General features: G+C 34.7%; 1 protein-coding gene across 4 annotated transcripts in view; it reads right to left on the bottom strand.

The window, feature by feature from the left end:
* Positions 1-383: 383 nt before the first annotated feature.
* Positions 384-14,408, bottom strand: part of TOGARAM1 (TOG array regulator of axonemal microtubules 1) — a 41,428-nt gene continuing 27,403 nt past the window's right edge. For 2 of the 4 annotated variants that reach the window (XM_083351007.1, XM_083351008.1), the window contains exons 16-22: positions 13,334-13,492; positions 12,220-12,346; positions 11,440-11,555; positions 9,993-10,182; positions 4,093-4,312; positions 2,771-2,857; positions 384-2,239 (exon numbers count right to left, since the gene is read on the bottom strand). In XM_083351007.1, coding sequence (XP_083207133.1) covers positions 1,986-2,239; positions 2,771-2,857; positions 4,093-4,312; positions 9,993-10,182; positions 11,440-11,555; positions 12,220-12,346; positions 13,334-13,492 — 1,153 coding nt within the window. In that variant the 3' untranslated portion in view covers positions 384-1,985. Of the gene's footprint in view, positions 2,240-2,770; positions 2,922-4,092; positions 4,313-9,992; positions 10,183-11,439; positions 11,556-12,219; positions 12,347-13,333; positions 13,493-14,408 lie in introns of all 4 variants that reach the window. The other 2 variants (XM_083351009.1, XR_014491014.1) reach the window with 2 other exon arrangements.

Here is a 14,408-nt window from a genome sequence, read left to right as displayed (position 1 = left end):
ATTACCTCGGAAAAACGAGTACTTCTGCAAAGTTCAACCACTGCCAAAACAACTGTGCTTTTATTTTTATTTATTTTATTTTTATTACATTTATATCTCGCCCTTCTCCGAAGAGTCGGGGCGGCTTACAAGCTTAGCAGTAGCCTTCATTCTATATATATGCCTGCTTGTTAGGGCTTTCACACACACCCCCAAGTGGCATTATTACAAAGTCAGCTTAATTGCCCCCAACAATCTGGGTCCTCATTTTACTTACCTCGGAAGGATGGAAGGCTGAGTCAACCTTGAGCCTGGTGGGATGTGAACCTGCACTAATTGCAGGCAGCTGGTGTTACTTAAGGAGGCATCAGCCCACTGCTCCACCAAGTCTCTTGTTCCTGTCATTGTAATGTACTAATTCTGAGTTATTGAAGAATGAAGTTATCTGATCATCACTTATTTATTACAGTAAAATACTCACTTTGCCAGAGGTTATCAAACTTGGTACCAAAAAATTTCAACTGTCCTATGCAGAATGACTTCAATTTTTATTTCCATTTACAGTGAAACATGCTTAACAAAGACAATTGATCAATCTCGTATTGAAAATGCTTGTAGATTACACTTAGGTGGCTGACAAGGGCCATTTCAAAGCAGTACATGAAGAATGGAGGCCTAGAGCAAAAATGGAAGGTTGATGGGAATCTTGGGGGAAGGAGGTAAAAGAGATAAGTTTAAAGAACAAAAGAAAAATGTATGAAACACCATATGAATGTGATGGGACCAAGGACAGGAATGAATAGTATTGGTGAAAAAACCCTTATGGGTTTCCTTTTCATATTTGTTTACAATTTCTTAGTCCTTTGCTTGGCAAACCAGGAGACTTGAGTTCTAGTCCTGCCATAGACACAAAACCAGCTGGTTAACTTTGGCCCAGTCATGTCCTAGGAAGAAGATGATGGCAAACCACTTCTAAAGAATTTTGCAAACAAAACTGCAGGGACTTGTCCAGGCAGGCTCTGGACACAATTGAATGGAAATGTGTCAAGTACGGTAGTTAGAACATATTGTTTCAAAAACAATAATCTTCAAGACAAATCGGGAAAGGGAAATAAACCACATTATTTACAGAAATAAAGCCATTTATTTTTATAACTTTTTATCTTTAAGATGAATACAGTACTTGTAGGTTTCATATTTTGAGAGCACAACTGGCACTATATTGCTGAGGATTGCACATAAGGTCAGAAAAGTTAACACCTTTATAAATTTTGGACAGATAAAATTCAGTAATATTTTTTCACACTAAAATATGGAAGCTATATTCAACATGTGCCATCTCTTTTAAGACATGTTCAAAATCTGTAAAAAATTATTTTCTATAAATTTTGGTCAACATGCTTCATTAAAACCTTTTCCAAGTTTAACAACAATGTGCAGATAATTCTGCTCAACTGTCAAGCAGATGTAATACATCAACAGCAGCAAAAGCAAGCTAACACTGCACAATCATGAGTGGGACTGATTTTTAAAATACATTTTTTTCCACAAATATCAAATGTCTCTCCAAAGTCCCTCCACCCCTTTTAAGGCTATATGAGAAGACATGTCATAACATGATTTCATGATTAAAACTATTTCTAAATTTCATCTTTGTTAGTACACACGGTGCCATGCCACCAAGTCGAAAAGAGTGCAAAGAAGCAGAGTTGACTTTGCTTTCACAGACATCCAATCCCGATTCTACAGAATCTTGGAACAGCACCAGGACAGGAAGTACATTTGCAAGTCTCATACTGATTTTGGTTTCAGCCTTGGACTTCCAACTGGAAAAATAAAGTCCTAAATGGTTGGTCATTAAAAGCAGTCAGTCCAATTTCATTTCTGCATGAAAAGTACAAACATAATAAAGGCAGGCTGCTTGAAAATGATCCATTCCGGCCCATGTAAAACTGTATGCTGTTATCCAAAGCCTAATATTTTTTATGTCCATGTCAGAGTCTGCTTCAGGTAGTTTGGTCAAGAAATTCCTCCAGAGTTCTTTTTATGTGTGGGGGCTGAGATGCAGCTTGGATCAACAGATTCTGACCCATTTGTGCAAAAAGTGCTTTTGACAGTTTAGCAGTGGCTGCCCGAATATTTCCACCAGCTCCAGGCAAGGAGCCGCTGTTTGTCATGTTGCCCAACAAATGCCATAAAACTACCAAGACTTTCTGCTCCACTGCATGAGGCTTCCGGGGATGCAACTCAACAACAAGTTCTGAATGCAGGAAAAGAACCAAGGAAGAAAGATTATTTTTCATGCAAAAATACAGCAAGATGCTGACTCCCCAGATTATATCCTAAAACTGAAGAGAAATTCTATCTTAATATAGTCTTTTTAAGAATGCTATTGTGCAAATTGAGAAGCGACTGTTGTGAAGTATGAACATACTGCATACAGAAAAGTCAAAGGATCTTCTAGAAGCATGGTAAATATTGGAAGAACAAATACATTTCTACCAAACAAACTTGTACCAATAGAAAACATCTGTATTTTGATTTCAAACACTTCAGTGGAATAGAATATTAACAGGCCATACTCCATTTATTTTTCAGTTTCCTGTATTGGCCATGAACTTCAAACTAAAACTATCTATTGCCAACCCTGCAATACAGAAACATTTGAATAAAGACTCTTGGAAAATACACGATAGATTTATTCAATATAGATCAGTCTTACAGAGAAAAAAAATCACTGATGAGAAAAAAAAAAGACATGAAGCATAAAGAAAACTGCTGAAAGCCTTACCAGCTACTTTTTCAGTTATGTCTTGTTTGGCTTTTCCATTCAGAAACTGGGCCTTAGTGCAGAATGGCTGGAGAAGCAGGTAATTGTCTTGAAGCAAAGGAAATAAGGACATAAAACACAGGATTTGCTTCAGGAGATTTAGCTCTGACCTCTAATAACAAGAATTTGGTATATAACAATAAAGATGAAACAGAGTTTGGAAGATGGCAAGGGGATAGAAAAATTTAGTCTCGAGTCCCAGAAATCCCAGAATCTCAATGGATGAATTTACATGCTACATTAAATTGAAGTATAGTTTATTTAGTTTCACTTAACATGATGGTTTAATGCAGCTATTGTATGTTGTGAATTGCAATGTTTGGTGCTGGGTAGAGTGGAGAACACTCCTACATTTTCATTGTCTATGGAGATTCTCAATCATCGAGGTCATAGTTATCCCAAAGGTGCTTTTTTCACAAGGCAACTGGACTTTGTCTTTTCTTTGAAGACATTTCGCTTCTCATTCAAGAAGCTTCTTCAGCTCTGACTCCAGAAAAGCACCTTTGGGACTGCTTTTTCATTGTTTTTAATTCTGAATGTTAACTGAGAAACATGGCATTGCGGTGATATTACAGAATGGTTGACTATTTTTAAAATTGAGTTCTACTGTGGCAGTAGGGTTATAGAAAGTAGGCAACATTTTACCACTGAAATTTAAGACAGAGAAAAATAAAATAAAGGTATGGTATCAAAAACTGCCTAAAGTTCCCTAGGTGATCGAGAAAGCATACAAATAGATAAACATAAATATTGGTCACCATATTTCAGTAGCACAATTTAGTGTAATTGTGAGCTACAGAAAATAGGAAAATGTCCCCAACCAGTCCCACTTTAGCCATGAAAGCCAGCTGGATGACCTTGTGACAGTCATTCAGCCCCATCTCTTTAGAAGGTTGTTTTGGGGAAAACAAAAATGTTTGCTGCCTTGAGTTATTTATAAAAATACAGGATTAATAAATAAAATTTTAAAAAGCAACACATGGGCCAATAGTTTAATTTGAATAGACCTTTCTGACATAATCTACAAATTATCGGTAAGAAGAAATAGGGGAGACATGATAGCAGTATTCCAGTATTTGAGTATTTTGCCACCAAAAAGAGGGAGTCACATTATTCACCAAAGCACCAGAGGGCAGGACAAGAAACAATGGTTAATAAAACACACATTTGTATTATAAGTGGATAAACAAAAATGCATAAATTCCAAATTGTTTAGTCCCCTCTTTTTTGCAACCCTACACCTTAAAGCTCAGTCTAGCAGATGAAAGAATAAATCAGTTTACCTAAGTGTTGACAAAGAGCCTGGATGACATTGGTGGCAGCAGCATAGATGCCTGGATTCTTAGAATTCAGATTGTTATCAACCAAGGCAGGAATCAGCATGTTGATAACAGGAGATAGTTTCTCTTTCAACAGAGGAATCAATTGGTGCATGGTCTCTAGAGCAACCTGATTGACTTTGCTATTGGAGTCATGTAAGCGAGACTTGAAGGCATCAAAGATCTAGACAATTACAAAATAGTTTGAATTATTTTCTTTGAGCAAATATATATTTAAACTGTCAAGTTTAAAATGTGGAATCCTATGGAAAAGTGTTCAGGTCCCAACTTTTCTATTAATTTTCAATGTAAACCTAAACAAGTGCTTTTTCTTTCATATATTGCTACACTAGTGAAATATCCTGAAGAATTGTTGGTCAGCCAAAGGATTGCAAACCCCTTTGCAAATCAAGGACATACAACTCATATATATGCAGGTTTTTTTAATACAAGTTTTATTGATTTTTTTAATATTTACATATACATGTATTTGTGAAACAATATGGTGGTTGGGTACTTAAAAGAAGAAATAACCAGTTGTAAATAGCTCAGGTTGGATCAACAGAGATGCCCTCTCTGATTCCCTTAGTTATTACATAGTCAAAATAGGTAAGCTAATACACTTCTAGTTGTAACCTAGTCAATTAATAAAATTTAAAATATATTTTCACTAATACATATCAATATCCTGTTTTTAAATTTCATCTAATTGCAATAGGATATTCTAGAATAGCCTATAGTATATAGAAGAAAGCTTAATTTTTGGGTAACCCACAATTCCCTATTTCAATAAAGAATAATTCTCTTGTCTACAAAATTTACTTTGTTCATTACAAAACATTCTTATGTTTTATCATTAAAGTCTAGTTTTCATCTTAACAAATCACCAGTTATTAGAAATATATTTTTGTCTTAACCGTTCAACAATTATTAAAATCCTATCTTATATATATAAAATTCTAGATTCTATACTATAGTTCAAAAGTAACCACTTATATAGTCTATAATTTTTTTATTTTTTTATTTTAATCCCATTTATATCCCGCCCTTCTCCGAAGACTCAGGGCGGCTTACACTCTAAGCACAAATCAATGTACTTAGCAATAAGTCATCTTAACCGTACATAAATTATTAAAATACTATCTTTTGATGTCATTCCAAGTTCTATAATATCTAAAATCTTACTTTTGTTTTCCTTTACAGATCTAAAAGCTAAATGTAAAATCAGTTATATTTTTTAGAGATTCCCCTTAATCCATTGAAAGAAATTTTTATAGTCTATCTGTAGGAATCCCAACAAAGAAACAAGTTCAGTTTTTTAAATCTAACTCTTGCCTTCCTTCTGTGCCAATCAGTCTTCCCTCTTGGCATCTTTAAATTCTCAAATGTATCTTCCTTTCTTCCTAAACCCCTTATTTGAATCCAGGGAGCGTATCCAAATGTCAGTTTTGCAAGGAAGATGTCCCCTTTGTAACCATTATATTATATTTTTGCTTTAATAATTCAGTTTTTGATAATTGATATTTTAGTGTTAGTTTCCACTTCTTCTATTTGGTTTTGGATTATCTTTTCCTCATTTAAAGTCAAAAATTGATTTGGTGGCTTTAAGTTGTCAGATTTTTCTTGCAGTTTCACTTTAATTTGCTCTGTCATTGCCAAAATTGTGTCCAGTATCAGTTTATAATAAAGTGGTGGGATGTATTCATCCATTTCATTTTTGTTTGCAGGTAAATCTTTCATGGAGGCTGTTTTAATAATAGTCAAAGATTTTCCACCTCCTGAAGAGTTGTATTCAGTGCCAGGTGTTCCCACACTTATCTTTAAGCATAGTGTCAAGGACAGCTCTGTTATTCAGTCAGCTCTCACAACAGAAAAAGAAAATTTACTTACTGTACCAAGTTTCGCCCCAAGATGTCATCAATAACATATAACATTCAATGTAAGAATTTTCTTTTTTCCCCAAATTAATATAGAACTTTTGTAGGATTAGTCCAATTTTTTTCCTTAATTTACAGTTTAGAGAGAAAATAGGATAGTGGATCCCCAGCAACAAATAGAAGCTTTTTTAGTAAATACAGATGAAATTGCTTAATTTCTTTGCTGAATTAATTGAGTTTCTTTTGAAGCTTTGAGGCTTTAAGATTTGTTCCCAAACTAAATATTCACCGTTTTCTCAAAAAATGGGGATGGAGATTTTCAGGAAAGTCCCACAGGAAGATGGTTAAGGGAAAAGCTCATCCAGGTCCTCCAGATTGCTTCTTAGTGCTAGGTAGTGCTTTTGGCTTTCCGCAAGGAGCGGCTTAGTAATCGGCCATCTTTATGGCCGGTCTCTTCTTTGGGCCAAAGGAGATGATCCCAGATTCCAGCAGAGGGCTGCCACCCTTCTGCGATCGCAGGGAAGTCTTCCTCTCGGTAATCACACCTCCAGGGCAATTTTTGACCCTTTTCAGGGTCCTCCAAAAAAGAAACATGGCAGAAAGCAGACTGTTCCTGTCCGGAAGCACCACACGTGTGAGCCGGAAGCCATATATAAGCAGTTTTAACATTCTTTAAGTAATATGCTTCTTTGCTCAAGAATACCTAAACCCCCCAACTATTAAAGGAGTTTAAACTCCAAGAGATACTCAATCGCTTAAAGAATATCTGACAAAGAACTATCACACAAAAGAAATAGAAAATAAACAATAATGCTTAGGATGATTGATCTGCTCATTTAAGGCAATTCATTTTGCAATGTGATAGCATGGAGTTAATAAAATGCATGATATATGAACATGGTAGAAATAATTTGCAAGAATAGAAATATATGGATAAATACTATGACTGGTGCTGGACTAAACTAGATTTAGCCAAATTTCTTTTTTTATTTTTTGATTTCCTTCCCCCCCTTTATGTCTCTCATTAATTGTCCATGAATGACACATAGTTTATATAATGTTGCTTACACAGAATAATGCAATATTTATATTTATCTTCCACACGATAGTTATTTTACTTCACTGCAAAGCTGACAAGGAGTGATTCATGCAGCTATCATTTTCTGTATAAGCACAATACCGCAATATGTACATGGAAAATATTGACCAATTACTCATGAATATCTTATATTATGGTTTTACCAGAAGTTAAAAACTGTAGTTAAATCTGTTTTCTGGCTAAATTGAGTGTCTTATAATATGATTTGAATCAACACAATTCTGTGAAAGCGATGTTTAAAATGTTTGTAAAATTAAACTTTATATCAGAATGTTTATAAAGAGACAACTGAAATATTTGTTATTCAGTATTTTAAGTTCCAACATGCCTGGAGGTTTTGAAGAAATAAATTGTGGCTCATTTGTACAAGATGATGTAATGAAAGTTATTTAGGTTGCCTCTGAAACAATGAGCTTGAACTGCCTGTCTCGATAAAACTAGTGAAAGTCATTTTGAGTAACATGAAACTATTTTCCTACAATCATAAATTAATATAACAAAACGGTTTACTGTGTGTATTGAACACTTCAGATAACGTTTGGGGAATGGAGTAGATTGCAATGATTTTGCCATTGGAAGTAAAATTGATCTACAATAAAATCATGATAACTCTAGTCCATACTATTCCAATTCCTGAAGATATGTTTGTTTTTCTTGGCAATATTTCTAATATCTAGAATCTATCAGGACACAAGAAGCAATACAATTTTTGGAAGTGTTCTGTTTATCATTTCCAGGCATCTCTTTCTTTATTTTGTATTCTCACCAGGGCTTTTTTCTCATAGAACGCTCAGAACAGCGTTCCGGCACTTTTTTGGGAGGAAAAAAAAACTTTTCAACAAGCTGTGTTGAGATTGCCAGGAGCACGAATCAGCACGTGCTGAGAAACGCCGATCTCGTACTCCTGCAATCTCCCTCACTCAATTTCAGCTTCCCTTGCTACAAGAGAAAGCAGGCTGAAACGGAGCGAGGGAGATTGCCAGGAACGCAAATCGGCCCATCTCACTCGCGCTGCTGCAATGAGCAGCGCGAGGGAGGGAAGGAAGAAAGAAAGGAAGGAAAGAAAGAAAGAAGGGACAATGGGAGAGGGAGGGAGAGAAAGAGAGAGAGAGGGAGAGAGGAGAAAGAAATAGGGAGAGAAAGTGAGAGAGAGAAGGAGAAAGAAAGGGAGAGAAATGGAGAAAGAGGAAGAGGGAAACAGGGAGAAAGAAAGAAAGAAAGGGAGAGAGACAAGGAGAAAGAAAGGGAGGGAAATAGAGGGAGAGAGAAAGGGAGAAATAGAAGGAAAGAAAAATAGGGAGAGGGAGAGGGAGAAGGAGAAAGGGAAGGAAATGGAGAGAAAAAGAGGGAGAAATAGAGGGAAAGAGAAAAATAGGGAGAGAGAGAAAGAGGGAGAGAGGAGAGAGAAAGAAAGAGGGAAGGGGAGAGAGGGAGAGAAAGAGAAGGGGAGAGAGAGAAATTAAATTAGTAACATGACTGTTAAGTGAATCTGGTTTCCCCACTATGCTTGTCAGAAGGTTGCAAAAGGCGATCACATGACCCTGGAACAATGTGACCATCATAAATATGAATCGATTGCCAAGCATCCAAATGTAAATCACATGACCCTGGGGATGCTGCAACGGTCATAAGTGTGAAAATGGTCATAAGTCACTTTTTTCAGTGCCGTCGTAACTGCACAGTCACTGGGCGACTGGTGGTACTCGGACATTGCCTTGTCCTAAAAGTGGTGCAATGGATGAAAAGGTTGAAAAGCCCTGTTTTAGTATACCGGTGCTATTTGGTTCAGAATATTTTTTCTTGTTTTCCTGTTCTAAAAACTGGGTGTGTCTTATGGTCTGAAAAATACGGTAGTTCTTGCCTTGCTCAGCAGTGCAGGTTGATCCCTTTCCATCATCCCACCCTTCCTTTCCTCACACAGCCTGTTACTTGACCACAAAGAGCTGCTGCCCAGCACAGTAGATCACAATAAATTACTGGTTGACCTCTACCTTCTGGAGTGTTCAGTTTCTAATTTTATGGCCTGTATCAATCAGATTATTGAATGGTGTCTGAAATGCAGCCATCTAACACAGAAATCCAAGTCACATGGAGTGGAGCCTTAAGAGCCAGACTAGAGTTTACAGATGCTCACTTTTCATAAACTAAATCCTTGGCGAGGAGGCAGAATCATGCATCTCCTTCCTTGTGATCAGAGTTACTGATAAAACACACTATGCAAATACACAGATCTGGGTCAGTAAAGAATCCATATAGATAGTCTGACGGTATTTCTTATTTCTTTGAATCCACAACTAATCTTTGAATTGGACAGCATTTCACATACCTGTGTCTGATATTATTACAGAGTTATAAAATAGACTGCTGTCACTAAATAATTATATGAGATTCTAGATCTATCAGCCCAGTTCATCGCAGGTCTGAACTCCCATGCAGTGAAAAGGAGAGGGGTTGCAACTTCTGTTTGTAGTTATCCACCTTTCTGCACACTGAGATAATTGGCCATCGTACAAATACAGAGCCTATCATGCTTTTATATTTATATATGAAACAAAATGTATGTTAAGAATTGAATATATGATTGTTTAATTATATAAATAAATTATAAATAAAATTATATAAATAAATAACAAGATGAGAGTTCCGGCACCTTTTTTTTTTTTTTTAGAAAAAAAGCCCTGATTCTCACCATTATTAATTTGAGGTTTCCTGCTGCAACTATGATTCTATCTACTAGGTTAATGATTTACTTATCTTTTCCTTATACTCATTTGTTTCTTGCATTTCTATTATATTTTTCAGAGTAAATAGCATAATTTATGACCTACGTGGTTTCCTGCCAGTTCTAGAGAACACTGAAGGTTCTGTTGTGACCTATATAATATTACCTTCACAATGTTCGCAACAACAAGGTCTTGATTGTTCTCTGTGTCTTCTAAAAGTTGTTTAATTCCATTAATTCGATCGCGGAAATCTTTTGCATTCAGTAAAGTGGTTATAAACTTTACATATTCAGCATTTTCCAAAGCATTGCGCGGGCCTAATTTCCTGGACATATCACGTATTTCTCTAATCTCTCTGTTGAGAAAATAATGACAGCATGGATCTTTCTTTATACGTACTGTATTAATTTAAGAGTTTTAAAGTTATTGAATTTATTAGCTTCTAAAAGGTTACAGAAAAAAAAAACTGAGCTCTTGGATCCTACAGAGATCAGGTCAGTTATAACATTAGTTTCATGTAGGCTAGTAACCAAATCCTGAAAATTTGTATTTGTAACATGAATACAAAGAAATGTACCAAAGCTGAGAGTTTAATGCAACAATGACTGATATAAAATTAAATGAGAAAGAGGGATTCAGAAATTATCAACTGCAAATTCAGAAAGGGAAGCTCAGGACTAGGTTTATTCAGTCTCAACTGTAGTATTTTTCAGTGATTTGGAAAATATTTCTATCCTGCAGATCATTTAATTCCATTAAATGAAATATCATCTACTGCTATTTTGAAAATAATTATATTTCTTGGATGATTTTTTTTACTTAGGTGTAAGCTTTGCTTTTATAGAGTGTCAACAGTGAAAAACCAGTTTTTTAAAACCTTTCAAGTACTAATATAAGAAAAATGTTATTTAACATTTTGGATTCTCACAAGCAAAATGCATAAAAATGTGACAATTTAGTTATTAAAAAGAAGCAATCATATTGTCAAGCTACAAAAACACATGCACGCTATGCCAACCATGTCGCTCCATAGCTTGCCAACAGACCAAGGGGGGAAGAGTGGTGATGGAATGCACAGGTGGATTCTAACCACATGGGAATCAAGTTTGTCCAAGAACTGTTACTGCAAGAAGAGATTTTCTTCTCACAACAACTGTCCGAAGACTAATTGGACAATGTGTCAAAAGGGGAAGGAAGATTTAGTCTTTTTACTTATTGTTCTGGTGCCATATTGCCAGAGCTGTTTTTCTATTCATCAATGCTGGTATGTTGTACTCAATAAAGTTTTGCATTCAAGATTGGAACGTCTCGGCTGTGCTTACTTCGTTGGGATCACTAGCTAAAATCCCTGACAAATATCATGCACATAAGAAGGAAGTTCTGAAATGTTAATTTTGTATTTTCTTTTGTTCCAATTTTTCTATGCCTAGTTTACAAACACGCTCTGTGTTCAATTTTCCACTTACACTGAACAAGATCAAGTAAAACTCATCCCCATTTATATATAGCAACTGTATAAATGTTTTAGATAAACAATATTTTCTTTTAGATTTGCAACAACTGAAAGATGCTATGTGGATGGAATCTTTGAAGCAGGAGGGCACAACCATACCTGTCACTAGCACTAAGTACTTTGCGTGACATCTTTGATCTTGAATTGTCTATGTTGCCAGTATGAGAACGCCTTCCTTTGGCTGAGGGTGTAACTATTGGCATCTCTCCAAGTCCCTGAAATTATGTAACAAGAATAAAAAAATATTTATTTCAATTCTCTATATTGCCTCATATCTTCATTTCTTTCTAATACAATAACATCAAGAAATAAGGACATGTTTATAAAATAGGGGGAGGAGTTGCCTCAAAAAACTTGTAAATATGTAAACACAGGAGAAAGTAGAGCAACAGAGAAAATGTAAATGAAGAAAGTTCTGATAAAAAGATTTTACATTGCTTCTGATAAAAATAGGTTTAATGAAAACATTTAATGTTTCTTCTGTCCTAAAGCAAAGGACTTAATGGACTCAAAACTTATTTTCAAATTGAAATCCAAGCACTATAAAACATGGGGGCCAGTCTTAATAGATCTCAAAGATTAACACATTCTAATTAAATAACAAAAGCATAACTAACTTTTAAGTCAGGGACTGCAAAAGACATTACTTGAGAAAAGTTTCTCATAGAAACATAATAGCTAAAGAGGAACGGGAAAAAGAACTTTAAATTAAATCAAAAGGAAGGGAGATATAATGGTACTTAAAATACTGCCCTTTTCAAACATAAATATTGTAAATTTATCCACATCATAAAGCAGCATGTTCAGTTCATTATCACTCCCCAAATAGGAATTTGTGGCTTATTATTCCATTTTATTTTGGAATTCTTTTTAACATACCTTCTGACGCAAATTGCTGACTGTCTCTTTAACATAAGGCAAGTCCTTTGGCAGCACATGCTTTTCAAGCATTTTATCAAAGTCTGTGTGTGTCATCAAAGTGAAAAGCATCTTTCGACCATAGTATCTACAAACATCACAAAATAAGTTTTATTAATACATATACTTATGAAATTAATCTAGATTTCTTTTAAACCAGATTCTTTTTCTAAACAAAATAAAAATGCAATAAAAAGAAAAGGAAGAAAATTATATTAACTGAGCCTTTCTGGGTCTGGCAAGTTTTATGTATTAGAATACAACTGTCATCCTTTATACTAAATATACTTGCTTTAGGATGCAGTTATAGTCATAAAAACCTTGGAGGATTTGTTTGTTTTTCCTAGATATTCCAGATTTCTGCTTTCTGGAGATGCCAGAAAAGAGAAATATGGAATATCTAGAAAGAAAATATGAAGCTACATACTAACCAAATGTGATATGTGATTCTCTATCTTTCTACCATTCTTGCATACTTAAAGATCAATGGACATATGTCACTATTTACTAGTTTGTGAAATGAGAATAATAAGTCTCCAAACAAAACTGTGAACACACTTAGTATCAGATGTAGGAATTTATACTTTAGTTCCATAAAAAAAAATATGAAGATGTTATTTCCCATAAATACAACGGCTTAAGCAGAAGGACTTAATTCATTAATGTGAAGGGCTAAAAACCAAATATGCAACAACTTTTAGCTGTTAAGCAATAATTTTTCCTCACTGAGACTGGAATGTCTCAGTTTTTGTCAACAAAGTTTTCATGTCTCCTTGTATGTAAAATACCCCATAAATGAGGCATCCAGAATGGAGAAACAAAAGGCCACCTTTTATAAAAATCTAAGTCAGTAAGAAACCTACAGAAACTTATATCAGTGTTTTGCTGTATGAGATAAATTTTCACACCTGAAAATCCCATTTGGGATTCTTTGTTTTTCTTTTATTTATCATGTCCTCTTGTTATTTCTTCAAGATTTAAGAGAAGGTTTCATACAAAACAGTCTAAAACATCATGTCCTTATTTTCAAAAATCATGCCATTTAGCATTTCCCCTCACTTATGCATCTGCACACCTTGTTTCTTGTGAACTATCCTGGACAAATTTGGCCACAGCAGACAAAATCTTGTCAGTTATATCCTTAATTCCAGACAATATACGTCCTGGTCCCATGTGCTCTACAACATCTGACAAATGTTGGGCAGCGCATCTTCTTACTGCTGTATTTAAGTGGCTGGTAAGAATAAAAAGCATATACAGTTTAGAAAAATACGCCATTATTATTTATTGCAACAGTGATGCTGAAAGACTTTTTGAAAATTCTTATGCATTTTACTAACTGAATCAAGATAACAAAGGCATAAAATCCCAGATATCTGGAGCTAAATTTAATTCATTTGGCTAGTAGCAATGCAAGACTCTTTATGTAATGGATCCATTCCAAACCACACAATTCCAATTTAAAATGCAGGTATGTTGCAGCAAAAGGCAGCTAGACAAGGTCTTTTTTTGGACATTAAAGCTAAGGAAATATCTTAAATAAAAAAGAAGTAACAATAGCAGAAATCGTGCTAATTAACATGCTTAAATATTTTCTTGTGCAGCCATCACTTGCTTACATCTTGCCTTTCCACTATGGCTTCCAAGATGGATGACAGAAACACTTAAACCAGCTTATGTACAGTGCACGAAGGGAGTAAAAATAGTTAATTACAGACATAAGGAAATATAGGCAAATCTAGTTTACACCTGAACCATCTACTCTACCTTTTCATCTTTGATTCTATCATTTCTGTACACTGCTTCATACATTTTTCTCTTTTTCAAGAGCTAATCAATTCTATCCATCTATTATATATATATGTGTGTGTGTGTGTGTATATACAGTATACACACACACACACACACACATATATATATATACAGTATATATATGCAGAATATATATATATATATATATATACACATATATACATACATACATACATACATTATATATATATATATATATATATATATATATATATATATATATATATATATATATATATATATATATATACAGTGTATACACACACACACACACACACACACACACACACTTCACCATAACTTTTTAGGTACTGCTCAATCACTTTTATAGTTTATTC

Source organism: Vipera ursinii (assembly GCF_947247035.1).
Source record: "Vipera ursinii genome assembly, chromosome: 1".
In the NCBI taxonomy this organism is placed as follows: Eukaryota; Metazoa; Chordata; class Lepidosauria; order Squamata; family Viperidae; genus Vipera; species Vipera ursinii.
Note: the sequence above shows the minus strand (reverse complement) of the source record. Positions and strands in the feature narration are given on the sequence as shown.